General features: G+C 39.3%; 1 protein-coding gene across 1 annotated transcript in view; it reads left to right on the forward strand.

Annotated features, from left to right (window-relative positions):
• LOC149451620 (dynein axonemal heavy chain 11-like) overlaps positions 1 to 19,795 on the forward strand; it is a 590,344-nt gene that overhangs the window by 480,586 nt on the left and 89,963 nt on the right. The window contains exons 62-65 of the mRNA XM_089690376.1: positions 919 to 1,046; positions 11,208 to 11,435; positions 15,511 to 15,702; positions 18,373 to 18,492. Of these exons, the coding sequence (XP_089546502.1) occupies positions 919 to 1,046; positions 11,208 to 11,435; positions 15,511 to 15,702; positions 18,373 to 18,492 (668 nt within the window). The remainder of the gene's footprint in view (positions 1 to 918; positions 1,047 to 11,207; positions 11,436 to 15,510; positions 15,703 to 18,372; positions 18,493 to 19,795) is intronic.

Below are 19,795 nucleotides of genomic sequence, written 5' to 3' on the forward strand. Positions count from 1 at the left end.
GTCTCTCTTTCTCTCTTCTCTAAAGGCAGAACTACACTGTATCTGAGCAGAACAAGCCAAAAGCACTATTTAATTTTTAATATTCAAAGCAAACTCCCCCATCCATCAATGAGAAATCACTTTGAAATACACCCCCTAGCATTTCTAGTAAGGGCAGATGATTCATGTAGAATTTACTTCCTGGAATTCACCTGCCCTTAGCTCAGGCATACAAGCAGGAGGGTGTACTTAGCTGATAAAGCCCATGCTCCCCATCATCATCAAATGACATCATTTGCCTAGGCAAGGAAACTAGAAAGTAACTAACGAAATGTAAAAACAGTTTAAAACAAGTAAATATATTATATCTTCCTATCTATTTACTGATGCTAGCAGCATAAGAATTCTAAATATTCAGTGTTTATTGAGAGAGTGAAGTTCCACTTTACGTCTGTCCATATTTTTTTCAGTTATAATAATACATAAAAATTACGTTTTCAACTACTATACATTTCCTTTAAAAGGCCAAGTCCTGCTTCCAGTGCTGCAGCAAGGATCCAGCCATTTATTATTGCTATAGGTAATAACGAGCGTTCCATATATGTTAAAACACAGACTTTTTTTTCCAACCTGTTGAAAAATGTCTTGAAAATAGGGCCACACTTTTCCTTTACTGGGTGATCAAAGGGAATGAATGTGTTGCCTTTCTATACACCACTTCTGTCCATTAGGCAAGTCGCATATGAAACAGGAGCAGAAGCCAACACTAGAGAGGATTGGCAAATGTCTCCCTGCCCACTATTCTCAAGGAGACCATTTTTTGCCAACCTAGCTATTGTCATATGTGTAATCTGTTGTGCATTTCTTTATACATTGTTGATAAACCCTATCCTTCTCTTGCGTGTTTATGTTGCTGATATGATTGCTTGTATCGTATAGGTGACAGACTTGGATTTACCATTGACTCAGGAAAACTTCACAATATTTCCTTGGGTCAAGGGCAGGAAGTTATAGCAGAAATAGCGATGGAAAAGGCATCAAAAGAAGGCCACTGGGTTATACTTCAAGTAAGCCGATTCTGTTTGTTATAGAAGTGCTTCATTGCCAAGCTAGGAAACTGCACTTTTACAAGAAAGAACGTTTTCTACAAAAACGCTTTGTGGAATGAAATTGGGTACCTGTCCAAATATGTTTCTTTTTAATGATACACTCTAGTTATATTGTGCTGATTGAAAGTGGGATTTTTATTTATTTCAAGAAGATAGCATTGATCACAGCTCGTACATTGGTGTTTCTTTCAAACTGAAATGTTTTTTTCACACTACGCTGACCAATTTTACTATCAATTTAAAAAGTGTAAACATAATGAAAAATTGTGTAGCAGCTGTAATTAGCATTGTGAAGAGAATATAAAGAGAAAACACATCTATCTTTCTGAATATATTGCATGTTTGCCTGAAGGAAAACAGACAATATTTACCATTAGCATGTATTATATATGTTTAGTACTATTATCTTTTACTTTTTTATTATAGTTTTATTTTTTGCCAGAGTAACACTGTACAGCTAGATACTATATTTTTTATTTAAATACAAGTGGGCTTATATAAAAAAAAGTAAGGGAAAACACTAAAGAACATATACTAACCTATTGTAACTAATTAGGCATCACATATCAAAATAAAGATGAAGTAAAGAAAGATGATGGTATAAAGAAAGAGGATTTCTGATTGTTTGCTACTACTTGTTATTGCACCTAACACATTGCACTTGTCTTATTAAATAAAAACATAGCATCACACTCTTGTTTTGTGATGGGAGTCAAGTCACTTCTAATCTACTTTGGATTAGCCTGTGAAAACGGAGGGCACTGCCCAGTGTGGGAGCCTTGATTTCAGTACCTCTATAAGGAGTTATTAAAGTTATCTTCATCCGTAGTTAAGATAAGTATTCTTTCATTTCACATTGATTCAGATCTACTAACACTGATGCAAGGTATACACAGGGGTCATCTCAGGGCATGGCGGGCAGGGGGCATTGATATTCGTAGATCCTAGTCATCTATATTACATATATGGGTGTAGGTTTTGTTTTTCACTGTTTTTATAATGTTTGAAGTTTAAATCCAATCAATAAAATCACATAAAGGCTTTATGCATGTTAAAGCGAAGCTCCACCAAAAAGGGGAAGTTCCGCTTTAAAGACTAGTTCCCCGTTCCCCATTAAGGATTGGCACCTTTGGGGAGCAGGTACCCGAAATTGACAGGTACTCCCACTTCTTTTGTGATCGCCTAAAGTGATCGGAAGAGGAAGTTGTCCTCCTACCCTCCCTCCTCATAGTCTTCTGGGACATGTGACAGGTCCCAGAAGACTACAGGGCCATTCTGGAAGCACAGGGCTACTCGCACATGCACAGTGGGCACCCTGTCACAGCTGTCATAGCTGGGTGCCCACACTGAAGATGCCGGCGCTTGTAACACCAGACGGCTGGTGAAACAGGCTGTGGAGAGGACACCGCGGGATCGTGGTACAGGTAAGTGGCTGTTTTTTAAAAGTCAGCAGCTACAGGTTTTGTAGCTGCTGACTTTATTTTTTCACAGTGCAACTGAAACTCCACTTTAAAATGTATTTATAGCCAAAGTACTTTTAAGTTAAGATAGCACAAGGAAGAGTTAAAACCCTTGTCAGCTTATTTTTTCCTATCAGTTTACTGTTAGGATTTATTTTGCTTCCTGTACCAGAGATGCAACAGGAAATTAGAAGAAATCTGCAAAAGTGAGAGGAATTCCCCTTTAGTCAGTTGTTATGGAGCAGGTAGTGTCTGCATTGGAATATTTACCTCTTGTTCTTTTAACACGTTTGGATTTTGGATTTCCCTTCACTTTGTCTGTGACTGTGGCCATCATTAAAATAGAGTGCTAATTATCCCCAACAAGGACACAGACAGCAATAAAACCTTAACAGAGAGTCTAATCCTTTACCATTCTATCTGATAGAGTAAGGAAGGGTTATAACCCCTGTCAGATTTTTTCCACCATCTGTGTCCCATTTGGGAGATTTTCCTTCACTTCCTGTCCCATAGCCAAACAGGAAGTGAGAAGAAATCCCTGAAAATTCAGGGAATTCCTTGGGGACCTCTAGGTCACCAGAACCTGCGTCCCCATTGGATTGCCCCTCTATTACTTTTCTGGGGACAACCCAAAATGTGGGATTTTCTTTTACTTTCACTTTCAATTATGGTAAACAGGACAAATAGTGAGGGTGAATCTCCTTAACGGAGGCACAGACAACAATAAAAGTTGACAAGTGTTCTAATCCTTCTCCACTCTAAAACAAAAAAAAAGTTTGCCTTTAGTTATACTTTAAATCTTCCTCTTTCATTAATACCTGCCATGAGGTTTGCAGGCAGTTCCTGTGATGTTAACAGCACTCTGTCCCATTCTCCTGTGTTCTGTGTTGTCGCCCTATCACGTGATCTCCCAGTGGAGACTACATTCTTCCATGCTGACCAGCACTACACAGGCATAGTGCACTGATGTCATTATTAGGAAACCTATCCTAAAAAAATGGCATGCAGCCATTGTAAGTGTGCATGTATGTAGATGTGGCTGCAAAGATGCTACAACAGAGCAGCAACATCTGATAAGGTGAAAATAATATTAATTTAAATATTAATGATTATTTAAAAAAATGATGCAATTGTTTGATGCACAATGCTTTAGCAAACTGAATGCCAATATGTTAGGGTTTACATCTACTGCCCTATCCTTTATTGGTTAACTTAACCACTTCCCTACCGCCCTATAGCAGAACTACTGCTACAGGACGATAGGGCTGCACAAAATCATGTGTATATATATGTAATTTTGAATTTCTGAGTAGGGGGCATGCACGAGCGCACGCACCACCATTGGCAGCTACAGATGTTGATTACCGGGTCCCACCCGGCGATCGCCGAATATGACTAACAGGTCTCTCTCCTGCCAGCAGTTACATGCTGCTGTGTATTTTTCTGCATAGCAGAGAAATACTCAGCAATATCTTTCCCAAGTAAAATGCACACAGCAAACTTTGTAAAACAGCACGCAGTTAACCCTTTGCTCGCCCCAGATGTTAACCACTTCCTGCCCAGTGTCATTAGTACAGTGTCAGTGATTTTTATTAGCACTGATCACTGTACTAGTATCACTGGGGGTGTCAGTGGCAGTTAGTCAGTTCCCCCCCAGTGTCAGAATGCCCATTGCAGTCCCGCTATAAGTTGCGGATCACCGCCATTTCTGGTATAAAAAAAAAATTCCAGTATATATACCGCCAGTTGTAGATGCTATAACTTTCACATAAACCAATTAATTTACATATACTGGGATTTTATTTAGCAAAGACATGTAGCAGAATACATTGAGACCTAAATTTATGAAGAAAATTGATTTTTTTTACTGGATATGTTTTATAGCAAAAAGTCAAAAATATTGGGTTTTTTTTCAAAATTGTTGGTCATTTTTTGTTTATAGCGCAAAAAATAAAAAAATCACAGGTGATCAAATACCACAGAAAGAAAGCTCTATTTGTGGGAAAAAAAAGGACATACATTTTATTTATGTACAGCATTGCATGACTGCGCAACTGTCAGTTAACGTAACGCAGCGCTGTATCGCAAAAAATGGCCTGGTCAGGAACGGGGGTAAATCCTCTGGAGGGCAAGTGGTTAAATTATTAACTGTGCAAGCTTTCAAAACATTATAGGTTTCTTGGTCAGGAATTATACCAACAAAAAAACCTACTGTGTTTTGAAGCCTTACATTAGCCAATAAATGGTGTCCCTAATTCCAAACCTTCTGCGTTGATTTATGGCCAACATGGTAAAACACTGTTAGGCTCCATGCACACTGGCTTAAAAATCGTTGCTTCTACAGGAGTTTTGCATGTTGCCTGTAGAAGGAGCTTAGTGTTATCCAATGTGTCCTTGCCATTAGTAAAATTAGAGGCATATTTTAAGCTCCACGTTTAGAGACAGACTGACCCTTCTGCTTTGCTTTTTTGATTGGAGCTTTTTGGCAGAAAAAATGCTAAACTCTCCTAAACTGTGTACAAAAACGCCCTATATCAGCTTTTTTTTTTCTGCCAAAGGAACTGACGTTTTTTTAGAAACCTAAAGAAATGCGTATTTGGTAGGAGGTGTATAGCTTTCAACTCCTCAAAGGATCGTAGGACCCCATTTTGTACTATATCCCCAATGGTCTTGACTCCATGGCGTGTCCACACTATCGGATCCTCATAATTAAGAAACTGGGCTAAATGAGGATTTTTCCAGAGAGGAGCTTGAGGAGAGTGGGGGAGGGATCCACCAGGATCACTAACATGTGCTGTTATCTAGGCCCGCAACACAGATCTCATAGACACAGTCTGGGGGTGAGGGGATTTGCAACCTTGATGAACCAAGTGTTTTAAGACTTCATAGGAACCCATTATGGCTGCCTCCAAGGCAACCACTGCAACATCAAGAGGTTTTATGAGCCATCTATGTGCAAACACCAACTGCCCCATGAGGAAATATTTATGGAAATCCGAGACTGCCATTTCCCCCTCCTTCCATGGTTGTGTCACGGGTTGCCAATGGTATGGATGCTTGGTGATGCCCGATGAGACGATACTTGTGGGTGGACCAGATACAGGAGGGGGTCCTCCAGAGGACTGGTGGATCCAGGTGAATGGGCAAAGCAGGAAGCGAAGTTACTAGCCAGAGCCAGGGTCAAACACAGAACATTAGGCAGGAACAAGGTCATACACTGGCAATCGATCAGGAGTAAGAAGGAGCAGATCCGAGGGACAAGCCGAGGTAGAGAGTCAGGAGAAGAGCCAAAGCAGGCCAGGGTCAAGCCTGGTTGGTAATAGATAATCAGCAGGAGAATGCACACAGGAATACAGGAAAAGGAGGCTGACGATAATCCAGCAATTATTGTGAGGAGCTGCAGTCCTTATAAAGGCCACTGAGTGTCAGCAATTATCGCGCCCTACGTGTCCTGGTGCACCTTCGTGCACATGGATGCGTGATTATGTGCCGTGCGCCATGCGCACATTTTTGCTCGAATTAGCGTGGCCATATTGGGCATTGGCACATTTGCCAGGGCTTCATTGTCTCTTTTCCTTACAGTGCCCTCCCCCAAGGGGGAAGCTGATATTCTACCTCCTGACTTATTGGCTGCTACTGGATGGTCATAAAGCAAGCCAATCCATCTGAGAAATACCACTTCAAAACCCATACGGCCAGGACCTCCCTCATATAACCCCAGTCCACAGAATCAAACGCTTTCTCTAGGTCCAAAAAGACCAGGCCCTCAGGATGCAACTCCATGTGTGTAAAAACCCTTCTCAAGTTGATATCAGTTGCTTTGAGTGGTATAAAGCCCGTTTGATCAGAGAACACCTATAACTGTAATACTGTGGATAATCTAGTAGCTAGGATTTTAGTGAGTATTTGAAATACGTATTCAAAAGGGCTATGGGCCTATATGAAGCACATTACAAGGGATCCTTATCAGGTTTGGCCAATAGGACCACATGAGCCTCATAAAAAGACTGTGGCAGAGACTTATTGCGCAAACAGTCTTCATAGAGGCGGTGCAACCTGGGGGATAATTCATCCATGTAATGCTTGTACCATTCTATTAGAAGCCCATGAGGGCCCAGCGAGGCAATGGCACTGGATATCTCCTCAACTGAGAACGGAGCATCCAGATAGGTCTTAGCTTCTTCCGTGAGAGTGGGTAGTGGGAGATCTGCCAGGAAGGTGTTCAGGGTGGCTGCGTCATACACTGGTATAGAGGAACATAAGCTACTATAATAGTCCACAAATGCCTGGAGGACTCTATGACGGTGCACAGCATCGGACCCCAGCCCTTCTCACCAACTTCTGACCGAAAGACCAGACGATCTCACACCGCGCTGTCACTTGCGTAACAATGCCACTCTCAGCTGCGCCTTGCAGAAAGATTTTCCAGCTGCAGGACCACAATCTATGTGCCAGCAGCCTGAGAGCAATTGTTACTGGGTCAGGTTAATTATGCAATAAACCCTTCACACTGCCACCACTACCTTTTTACAGAGAAGGAGAAAACTCACAAATCTTAGCAGTAACACTATGCCACAGACAGATGTATTCAGAGGATTATTACATACAGTAGCACTCTTCAGAGACAAGGATTCTTTAGTTTGCATTAAAAGCTTTAGAGACAGTTCAACACTTTTCAGAAAATAGGATTTATTAGTAAAAAGGTCAAAATGGTGCAATTAAAATATTTACAGAAAAAGATGTAACAAACATATAAAGAGAGCAATAAAACAACAGAGAAATAAAAGAAAGAAGTTCAGAAGGCAGAATACTTGCAAAAGTCATTGGTTTGAGTCCACTCGTCCGAACAAAAGGCCAATCATCCCATTTGGGGATGGGTGTTAGGTGGTAACCAAGGTTATGACCAAAACCCTTACAAGTTCATGCTAAGTTCAATAAGTTCAAAAGGTACAGGTAGCATCCTAGCAACTGGCAGATCAATATTTAGAATTATGTTCCGAACACACAGATAAAAGGCTTAGCATTTCTTTGCCACTACGGATAAAAGAGACTGCTTATTTTATTTTATAGGTGCTAACCTAGGGATGTAAGGTGTCATGTGACTCATATTAAATGACCTATCCAAATATGTACTTTATATTAAGGTGCCCAATTCCTGCTGAAGTTTATAAATTTGTATGAAAAATGACTCCTGTAGAATGTTCGTTTTGTGGCACACTCTAGCTCTAATGGCCTAACAGGTCATGACTGACTGAGTTATTGTTTTACGATCGGGCAGAGGAAAGTGGTTTTCAAGCAGACCCCTGGGACCAGACTAATTAGTGGTTTACAGCCCTGGAGTTTATCTAGCTGTGTTGTAGATAAGAGGCACTTTTGACCTCTGTTCACTTACAGACTCACATTCCATTCAAATGTGAGGAGGGAGGGCAGGAGAGACAACATGGCTGCGACCTAACAATATGGCTTTCAGTGTCCATGTCTCTATGCCCACAATTGCCACAGACTCCCTCACCCGAGGTTTGAAGTGTACCATTTGGTGAGTAGACACATGGTATAACAGTAGGAACGTAAGCATCAGCTGTCAACAGGGCTAACAATTCACCATTTTTAGCCCCTTTTTCAAAGAGATGTTCAGCACTCCTTTGAGCAATACATTGCTTCAGGTTCTGGTACTGTATGTATACATATCTCTTAGCCTGCTAGTGTACCACCAAGGTGGCTGAGGATGGGTTGGCGACATGAAATTGAGCACAAGTAACCTCCTCCTACAGTTCTTTGAGTGCACCATTATGACTTACTCTCGCGGCCTTAATGGTCGAGACATATGCACCTTGTGTGACTGCCTTAAATGCATCCCACACATTCTGTGGAATGGAGGAGTCCTCATTCACTGGGCAATAGACTGCCAAGTGGGCTGTAACCACTGGTTCTACTGTGGGCTCCGCCACCCAATCAGAATGTAACCTACCTCCAGGATCACAAGCCTCTGATGACAAGTAAGTGTAATGCAACCAGGAGAGGGGTATGATCAGATATACCAGCAGCCAGATAGGTGGCCTCTGCAACCCAGGGCAAAAGAGCCATATTGGCAAAGGCCAGATCAATTCTGGAGGAGGAATGAGATACCACTGACAGAAAAGAAAATTGTCTGACAGCGGGATGTTTCCACCGCCAGAGCCCTGCCGTTTCTGCCCATGCGGCAAGTTCTAAATGTAACGCTCTAGGGGGATTGGACATATCCAGCATGTAGTCAAGGATGTTATTAAAATCGCTCATGATAAGGAGCTTGGTAGGCAGTAGGGGAGCAAGTTTCACCAAGAGAGTATACAAAACAGCATCCTGAGAGGGAGGTGGGACATAAACATTAGCCACCGCTACCTTATAAGAGGCGAACAAGAACAAGACCACAGCAACATAACACCCCTCTGGGTCTGAGATTACATTGTGCACCACACAGCTCAAATAATTATGCAATAGTATAGAGACCCGCCTGGCATAAGAATGGTTCTCTGTATCCAGTTCCACTTCAGAGAGAGGATTCTGTTGCCCATCAGGTGAGTTTCTTGCATGAGTCCCAAGTGTGGATAGTGCATCTCCAAGTATTGTAGAATGAGAGATCTTTTACATTTTGAGTTCAACCCCCAGACATTCCAGGAGATAACACGAAGATCAGTCACCATAATCCAGAGGGCAGGAAAAGGATAGAAGACGTGGTGGGAGGTGTGACTCAAGCAACACTGGACGCTCCACTAACTCCACAGGCATAGTACTCAGAAGAGATTTCCTCTCAAACAAAAATGAAGAAAAAAACAAAACTAAAAACCCCAAAAAGTCAAGAAACAACATCCCTGTTTCCCCAGCCAACAAATCAACCCGGCCAGGAAACTTTATTGTCCTGAAAATGTGAAACATGAGAGCACATGCCAATGGTGGGAGGGAAAAAACCCTCCCCTCTCCAACGGAATGTGGAACCCACCTCAGCAGGTATACAAAAAAGTTGTAAAAGAATATAAAATACAAAAAGGGGGGGGGCGGGGGGTACAAAAGTTACTTCAGTCCTTGAACCGAGGCCATCTGGCAAAATGGGGGGAGGGATAAAAATGGAGAACAGGTCACCAACCACATCCTTCGAGAGAGGAAAACACAAGACACACTTTTAAATTTTCAGTCAGGAAAAGGAGTCTAACCAGTCCACCGTAGAAGCAGGAGTATCAATATAGTGATTGGTACCCTTATATTGCACCCGAAGCTTGCTGGGGTACAACATACTATATTGAAGACCCCTATCCCTGAGCCTCTTCTGGACATCAACAAAGGATCCACAACATTTTTGAAGCTCAAGTGAAAAATTATGGAAAAAGTGCAGATCAGCATTTTCGATCAGCATCAGCATCTCAGGGATTGTTGTTTTCTTGCCTCCGCTAATACGAGGTCCTGGTCCCGTAAATTCAGCAAATAGACCAGGAATGAGCATGGGGGGTCCCAGGGGTCCTATATCCTGTTGGGACTCTTATGTGCCCGTTCCTCCTGATAGGCTGGGGAGCCCGATTGCAAATTCAACACTTGCCTAAAAAAACCCTCTGCAAAGACAGCAGGATTGTCCCCTTTAGCACCCTCAGGCAGGCCCACCGCTCATACATTATTCCGGCTCAATCTGTTTTCAGCGTCATCAGAGCAGGCCATGAGGAGAGTAAAAGTGCGCTGTGAGTCAGACAAGATGTGGGCCTGAGAGGAGTTAGTTGGGCCTGAGAGGAGTTAGTATCTTCAACCTCAGAAATGTGGGGTTCCGCAGTGCCCTGGTGGCCCTTTATCTTTTCCAGGTCTTTTCTGATAAGCCTACATTCTAGTGCCAAAGAGTCTATCTTAAACACGAGGGATGATTTACTTGCCTCTATGGCTGCCAAGATAGTGGAAGTAGCGGAATCCCCAGGTAGAGCCTCTGCAGGAGAGGGTGCCACATCCCTGGGCTCAGAATATCCATCCACCATGTCTTTTCAGGCAGTCTGCACTGCCACTGAGTGTCTGGCCGGTACATGTAGTAGAAGGGGAGCTCCGAGACCCAGAAGAGGGGTATTTCTTTGCCGGTGTCTTTCGGGACAGCATGCGCAAAGAGGGCTCAGGTCCCCAAGCAGACTGGAGAGGTCAGCTCAGTAGGATGATGGCTAGGTGATGATGATGGTCAAAAAATGTTTGCTTTTCTTGAGGTTGCAAAGACAGTATTCAGACCTTGTAGGTACTATTGCTCATTAATTTTTTTCATGATTCCTTACATGTGCAGAATGGGCACATGCAGTAGTAGCAAGAAAGCCACAATGTGGAATGGGCCCAACAATAGAGGTGGGTATGGTGGTATTTCAGATGACGCTTCAGGATATAGTTGTAAGATAGCTGCAGGATATGTGCCCACTTAATAGTCCTTTAGCCCACAAAGATTTCTTGCTGTGTATACTGTAATGTGAGGACAAGGCCCATGAATTTATAGCCCAGAGGACACATGTCCTATCTGAAGTCTTTGGTACTACACCTTTAAAATATGAAATTGCAAAGTATTTCTATTTTTCCTTGTAACTCACACTGAACCTTAGACATAGGAAAGGTAAAAACTTCATAGTATCTAATGATATTGTATGATGTGATTTAATGCAGTCTGTTTTCACAGAATATTCACTTGGTAGCTAAATGGCTAAGTGTGTTAGAAAAATTATTGGAAAAGTACAGTAATGAAAGCCACCCTGAATACCGTGTTTTTATGAGTGCGGAGCCGGCCGCAACACTGAAAGAGCACATCATCCCACAAGGCATCCTGGAAAATGCAATCAAAATTACCAATGAGCCCCCAACTGGCATGCTGGCTAATTTGCATGCTGCACTGGACAATTTCGATCAGGTGAGTGGCATTGTATATCATGAGTGGGAACGCTTTGATTGTTTTCTTCTTAGAGTTTTCTTCTTTTTAATAAAATTACATTCAATCTATTGAAAATTCTCAAAGCCTAGAAACATTGCCACAACTTTGTGGATGTTCAGTAGTGGCAGTTGACCAGTTAAAGTGGCTTTGTTGCCATGGGTGGCACAATAAGTAAGTATTATTACAGTTCCTGTACAGTGTACTTTATTTTTGCAACAGAGACAGTTTGGGCTCCAGAGCCAATTTCACATTTTAGCATGGGGCATATTCAGTTAGTTTTTGGCTATTACTTATGATACAGTGGTGAGACATACTGTATGTATAGGACAAATTATGCTTTCTTTCAGTATTAATTGAAGAGTTTCCTAATTTTCTATCCTGCATATTGCAATCATTTTGTTTACTTACAAATGTAGTTAAAGTGGGTTTTTTTATATTTCTTATGTGGTTTTTAAAACTCATGCTACAAAAGACAAAATGACTACAAAAAATGTCAACAGAACAATAAAACACAAATTTTTTAAATTTCAGGTTTAATGTAAATAAAATCATTACATTGTAACTAGTTGCTTGAGAAAGCTGCAGTTAATTCAATGTAATACATTTTTGTTAGCATTTTAATAAGTACTAATGCTACACTTGCTCCTTGTTCCTTGCTGTCAAACTAACAACACATCTTGACAGCTACAGTTGTATTCATGCCCCCAACAGAGAAGGACTCTACAAGGTATGTTCTTGCTCCTTAATAATTCAGTTTAGGAAAAGTTGCAAACATTGGCAAGAATTATCCAGCACAGAGGATTACCTAACTAAAGTTTTTATGACAAGTTAGCAAAACAAAATCACTTTTAGGCTCACTACTTCACTTGAATTTTGAAACCCAGGCACAGAGACCATCCATTTTTTAGAGGTGTGTCCCAGTGCTGCAAGAGCACTTCTTTCTTTTTTTTGTAATCCATCTTTATTAACATTTTCTAGTAATACAGAGTAGACAATAATGTCAGCAGATATATGTTAATTGGTCAAGAAAACAGTACTGAACTGACACCTTGACCAAAATCATACATAGTCGGAATAGCAATGGCAATTAGTGACTCCAATATTCCAAACAAGAAGAAGAAAAAGAAAAGGAACAAAAAAAAAAAAAGAGAGAGGAAAAAAGAAAAAAAAAACACAAAACATCTAGTAAACCAATTCTGTAGCGGTGCAAGAGCACTTCTGTTACAACATCTATATGTGCAGCACATGAAGAGAACCAGATCTGCCCCTTTAAAGACTGGGCAATGCTGATCCACCCACCACTGTCAAAGGGTCATTCTGACATAAAATACCATTGCAGCAAAAAGGTTCTTTCTACTATAAAACAGTCAAAGATATGCAAAATCCTCATGTGTGCTGTGTTGGACTAAAGGCAGGTAGGTACAACATATTAATACCCCTTCACAAAAATGTGGTCCTTGCTGTGAAAATACAATCTTAACAATCTTTCTCCACAGGAGCTCATTGAAGCAAATAAGGAATGCCGTGAACAATTACACAAATGCTGCAGTTTGAAGTTATTTTAGTATGGTGTTGAGCTTCACAGAGTATCCATGTGTACTGAGCCATATAGCTCAATGGGAGTTATTTACTAAAACTGGAGAGTGCAAAATCTAGTGCAGCTCTGCATAGAAACCAGTCAGCTTCCAGGATGTATTGCCAAAGCTTAACTTGAACAAGCTGAAGTTAGAAGCTGATTGGCTACCATGTACAGCTGCACCAGATTTTGTGTGCTCCAGTTTTAGTAAATCTATCCCAGTGTGCTTTGCTTTCCTACCAAGTGCTCCCTTTCAGGCTCATTGGTTCAGTTAATTGGCCTGCAAAACAGACATCAGAGGCTTATAAAGAGAGAATATATATTAAATGTATTTTAAAGTTATTGCTCCAACTGGGGCAGCACAGTGGCTAAATGGTTAGCACTTCCGCCTGGCAGCACTAGGGTCGTTGGTTCAAATCCCAACCACAGCACCACCTGCCTGGAGTTTGCATGTTCTCCCTGTGTCTGCGTGGGGGTACTCCGATTTCCTCCCACACTCCAAAGACATGCTGTTAGGTTAATTGGATCCTGTCTAAAATGGCCCTAGTATATGTATGTATGAATGTGAGTTAGGGACCTTAGAATGTACGCCCCTTGAGGGTTAGGGACTGATGTGAATGTACAGTATATATATATGTAAAGCTCTGCATAAATTGACAGCACTATATAAGTACCTGAAATAAATAAATAATAACTGAAGGCAAAAAACTGTATAGAAGCTATAGCATTTTTTATTATTATTTAATTTGGTGGATTTAAGCTTTCCTCCAGAACTTGAACTATTGATGGTCTTTTTTATTATTAAAGGACAATGGTGGCAAATATGGTAAGCAGTTATTTAGCTTATTTCCCAGTACGGAATGTAATGTATTGCTAAACTTTTACCCAACTGAAATGTTACACAAGATCAGATCAAAATCGCTGCCATTACTAGTATAAAAAAAATTAAAATAAAAATTCCAGCATATATACTGCCATTTATATATGCTATAACTTTCACGTAAACCAATTAATTTACACGTATTGCGTTTTTGTTTTAACAAAGACATGTAGCAGAATACATTTTGGCCTAAATTTATGAAGAAACTTGATTCTTTACATTTTTTTATTGGACATGTTTAATTAAAAAAAAGTCAAAAATCTTGTTTTTGTTTTCAGAATTGTCTGTATTTTTTTGTTTATAGCGCAAAAAATAAGAAGCGCATAGGTGATCAAATACCACCGAAAGAAAGCTCTATTTGTGGGAGAAAGAAAATCACATAAATTTAATTTATGTACAGTGTTGTGTAACTGCCAGTTAAAATAACACAGCGCAGTACAGCAAAAAATGGCCTGGTCAGGAAGGGGGGGGTAATTCTCTGGAGGACAAGTGGTTAAAAGCAATGGAATGCAGACAAATGAAACCTCCATTTTTGTGTACAATGATCATGCAGGACAGGTTCTTCTGACGTTAACATCTTAAAACAGGTTATTAAAAACCTTCACTAAGCCAGAATTTACCTGCACTAAAGAGGATAATTGGACCCTAAAGCACATTATAGTTGTCACAAATTATAGGCAGAGTGTCTAGTTGTCTTGAGGTCTATTTACAGTGCAAACCACTCATGACATAAAGTTACAAATTTTCTGCCTAATATAAAAATATCTTAAAGTTACTGCACTTTAAAGCTCCTAATTTTAGTGCCTTTAAATTCAGCAGGTGACAATTACTGTTTAAAATAATAAATACATACTCTTTGTTTGCATTTCTGTTAAGCATGGCAGATGTATTTTTCTTGCGATTAGTCTGTACTGAGCATGATGAGTTTAGTTTCATCAGCTATGCAACAAATCATCACTGGACAATTTTTTAAATATTAACAGTCATACACCTCCTTGAACTGAGAGATATTATTATGTACACCTTAAAAAAGCAGCTTCTTAGAAACACAGTTCAATGAACAAACTTCAGGTGCACAGATCCTAACCGAATAGATTCTTGCACATTATGCTTGCCTTTCTTTCATTAGAAAATCAAATGGTAAGACAGAAAATCAATGTCGTTTGTGATCCAGGTCCATTCTGTCTTGAATAGCCCAATATATTAAATTTGGAAAATTGCAGAAATAGTAAAGCTGTCCTTTACAAGCATTGTCACCTTCATTCACTATAAGTACTGCTTAAGAATTCATTTGCAAACTATAGACTGCCTACTCATACCTAATGTATGTGTATTTTATTCCTTAATTAGGGCACTTGACAGTATTACTGGTCGTTACAATTTATAACTAAATCTTTGTTCCTTAGTGATTGATTTCCACTTTGAATGTAAGTGCTAGTAAATTGTATTATTGATTTGCCTTTAAAGCATACAGTAATCTTGAGCAGTATACAGCACATATAGCAATCTTTTACATTCAGACTACGTTAGAATGCTGGTGGGAATTGACAGATCATTGACAGGTGTGTAAAAATGTCACCTACGCTGTTGTCTTGCAGAACATCCTTGACCAGTGTTCACGAGAGCAAGAATTTAAAAGCATTTTCTTTTCCTTGTGCTATTTTCATGCCTGTGTGGCTGAGCGGCGCAAATTTGGTCCCCAGGGGTGGAATAGAAAATATCCTTTTAACATCGGAGACCTCACAATATCTGTGAATGTTCTCTACAACTATCTGGAAGCAAACTCACAGGTACGGTGTCTGATCTAAAAAATTTATTTATTATACATGTATTTATGGATAGCCAGAATTGACTTTTGATTGAAAAATGTACATGTATTTTTCTTGAACTTCCTAATACTTGTCATTACTGTGGCACATATTAATAACATTTGATATTCTGCAGTGTACATATTTAATTGCATTACTGTTTTACTATATGTTTTAGAACAATCAGTATTGCTTTCTTTTTATTATAGTAATATGACAAAAAAAGTGACACTGTTGCACAGAAATTATAGAATATTTACCTAACTTTAATTTTTAAATATGCTAAGAAGTTTAGGTAATATGTACTCTAAAAAAGATTCATACTGACATGAAGCAGTTCATTAATCAGACAAAGGGGTTGATTTATTAAAGCAGCAAAAATGTTCATATAGCAAAGTGTATGTTCACTTTGCAAAGTGAATGATAGTAAATAAGGTGATCCTGTGTTCACTTTAAATACCCAATCAAGTGAAAGAAATTTAAAAAAGGATTACTGCAAGCGCATGATTGGTTGAATAAACTAAACACAGCCTCACCATATTTTTTTAGTTCAGTGAACATTCCCTTAACTAACTGAACAGCCTGATCTATTACTCTGTGTCTTTTGTTACTGCTACACTTGCCAGTTTAAATTTGTATTTTAATTTAAATTTTAACTTTAGGGGGAGCTGTTCTGTAAAAATAAATACAATAAAAAAGTACATAAGAAATGAGGGTGAGCATCACCATTTGGAATAATTACCTCTAGGGTTTACGCACAGAGCAGTGTTGCATTCCCCTGACTCTGTCAAAGGTTTTGCTAAGTGTCAGAAATGTAAACAGAAAACCTCTATAATAATAATTGTTGCCAATTACTCTACAGAATTATTTAAAATAAAAAAGTAAAAGCTTTTTCTGGATTGCCTTTTAAAGCTCTAAAACTCCGTGACCTGTGTTACAGAATTGCTTTAAAGACAACCAGTGTTAAGATAAATATAGAGAATGCTATTGCTGAGCTTTCCTGAAAATGCTAGCAGCCTGGCCATCATGCTGATTTTGTATCTTTAATGCTCCGTGAATCATTGACCTTGAACAAGTATGCAGTTCAAGAGTTCTGACTTCACTCTGACATTACTGGCTGCATATTTGTTCATTCAGTAAGTCACAGGCTCTGCATAGCTGCCAGGTAACTTGCATTTTCAGAAGGCAATCAGAGAAATAGAAGCATTTCTCTCACTTTCTTTTAAATGTGATCTTTTTCATGTAGAAATAAACACAACTGGATGTGTCTTTGAATGTTAGAAGAACAGAGGACTTGAAAAGCTTTGTTGTTGCCTGTAACAACCAGATTGGAGAGATCATTTTCTCACCTTTACTAAGATAATGAAAGCTGGAATGGATTGGGATTGCTATGGACAACCCATTAAAGAGGATGTTCAGTCCAACCCGCACAGATGACTGAATTTATTGCATCACAGCTGCTGATTTACTAAAGGAGTAGAGAATATTCACCAAGCTTGGTGCATAAGGTGAAGCTGTGTTCACTTCAGTCAACCAATCATGTACAAACAAAAATGTTTTCTTTTTAAATTTTGCGGTATAATTGGCTGTTCAATGTGAACACAAGTTAATTTTTTTCACTAAACTAAGTGAACATTCTCTTCTCCTTTAGTAAATCAGACCAAAGGGGTAGCACATATAAGGTTAACCTGTGACAATGTGTGATATTTTGGAGGAGATTTACTAAAACTGGAGCACACAGAATCTGGTGCAGCTGTGCATAGTAACCAATCAGCTTCTAATGTCAGCTAGTTCAATTAAGCTGACATTAAAACCTAATGCAGGCCATATATGGTTCCGAATGATTTTTCGTCCGAAAATCGGAAACGTTGTTTGCTTGGTAATCCGATGGTGCCATAATTGATTTTGAAAATCGGCCGACCAGGTCATAAGGTTCACGCAATGCAACATGCAAAACTTCTGTTCCTTCCAGGTCACGGGTCATGCGCATATTCTTCTCGGAAAAATGATCATACGTTTTGACCATCATTAAGTCGAAAATCGGTCGTTTTTCACGAATTTTCCAACATGCCCAGTCACCAAAAAGGGGAGGAACCACGAAAATCAGCCGGTGCCATTGATCCACTAACAGAGCGAAAATCGGCTGATTATTCTTAGGTCCGATTTTCGGGTGAAAAATCAGTCGATTTTCGACCCATGTATGGCCAGCCTTAGAAACTGATTGGTTACTGTGCACAGCTGCACCAGATTCTGTGTGGTCCAGTTTTAGTAAATCCCCCCTATGTATCTCACAATAACAGCAACATGGTAATACATGATGTTATACTGCAACCAAGTAAAAACCTTGAGTCGTTACTTTGCTTATTGTTTATATGCTGTGGTACTGTGGCCTTTTTTCAGATATGCCAACAAAACAGCTGTATCTTCAACTGCACACCCTGTGTATTTTAAACCCTTTTCACTACGTACTGTATTTTAACCCTTTTGCTCTTTAAAATGCCATTCTCTGTATTTTGCAATAATATTATTGGTTCTGCTTTAATTTTATTTAAATGAAATCTTTACAAAGATATTATCACATCAAAACTTACAGAATCCTTATAAGAAACAAGCAGTTTTGGCCACAGGATAACAGAATGGATGTACTTTCAGGTGCCTTGGGAAGACCTCCGCTACTTGTTTGGGGAGATAATGTATGGTGGTCACATCACTGATGACTGGGACAGACGACTTTGCCGCACATACTTAGAAGAGTACATGCAGCCCAATCAGGTACCTCTGATTAAAATACAGAGTTAGAGCTCCCTCTTCTGGGCTTTAAACCTTTAAAATCCCTTTTTTTTTTTACTTTCAAGGAATGTCACCTTATTACATAATCTGTTCTGTGATATTAAAATAAACATTTATTAAGACTAAGAGTTCATTGATCTAAATGCCATTTTGATTTCCCATTTGAATTTTTTTCATTTTGTTGATATTCTTTGTGGTGCACCAAAGCAAAGTTAGACATTAGCTTTTATCATATTGACATTACCACATGCTTATTAATACAAACATACTGACAAATGTCTTTTATAAAAACTGCTTTGAGTGTTTTATTTTTGTCAACTGTAGATATAAGATTGAAACATTTGAAAGATCTGGCCAATTAGTATTGATTATTAGACACACACACTAAGGCAAGCCGATAGGCTACATACAAAAATCCAGTTGATTCTTCTCTTTGGATATGTTGATCAGGAGGTATATGCACAGTTTGCCGATGGCCTAGATATATAATTGTTTGACATGCTTTTCAAAGATTATCTCATGTCTGTAGGCACATGTAGGGTGCCTCTGTGCTGGTCAGTGTTAACAAATATATTTATATTACCACAAGAATTTTGGAATAATTCCCAAGCACATATTCTCACAGGACATAGAAATGAAATGTATATAATAAAATAATTTATATAAAAATATCCAAAAAAGTGTATTATAGATCACATCCACCACAGCAGGCTGAACTTTCCAGTGCCTTCTGGCAACCATGTAAATCCACTATAATCCACTATTATCAGAAGGGGAGGGTGTGAGGGTGTCTATTTTTAGCACAGCAGCTGTAAAGAACAGACTTCACAGCCTTCACCTGAACCTACAAGTAGCAAATAACTGAACACGTACTGGCTAAAAAGAAACTTTATGCTAGGTTTACCCACTTGCACTCCAGAGGATGTACCCCCCTTCCTGACCAGGCCTTTTTCTGCGATATGGCGCTGCGTTATTTTAATTGACAATTGCATGGTCATGCAACTCTGTACATAAATTAAATTTATGTCATTTTTTTTCCCCACAAATAGCGCTTTCTTTCGGTGGTATTTGACCAAGTCTGTGTTTTTCATTTTTTATGCTATAAACAAAAAAAGACTGTCAAATTTTGAAAAAAAACAGTATTTTTAACTTTTTGCTGTAAAACAAAAAAAATAAAAAAAAATAAAATTTCTTCATAAATTTAGGCCACAATGTATTCTGCTACATGTCTTTGCTAAAAAAAAAGTCCTAGTTTGTGTAAATTAATTTTCTTATGTGAAAGTCA

Source organism: Staurois parvus, unplaced genomic scaffold, assembly GCF_062004578.1.
Source record: "Staurois parvus isolate SC_StPar_1 unplaced genomic scaffold, SC_StPar_1.0 ptg000530l, whole genome shotgun sequence".
Classification (NCBI taxonomy): Eukaryota; Metazoa; Chordata; class Amphibia; order Anura; family Ranidae; genus Staurois; species Staurois parvus.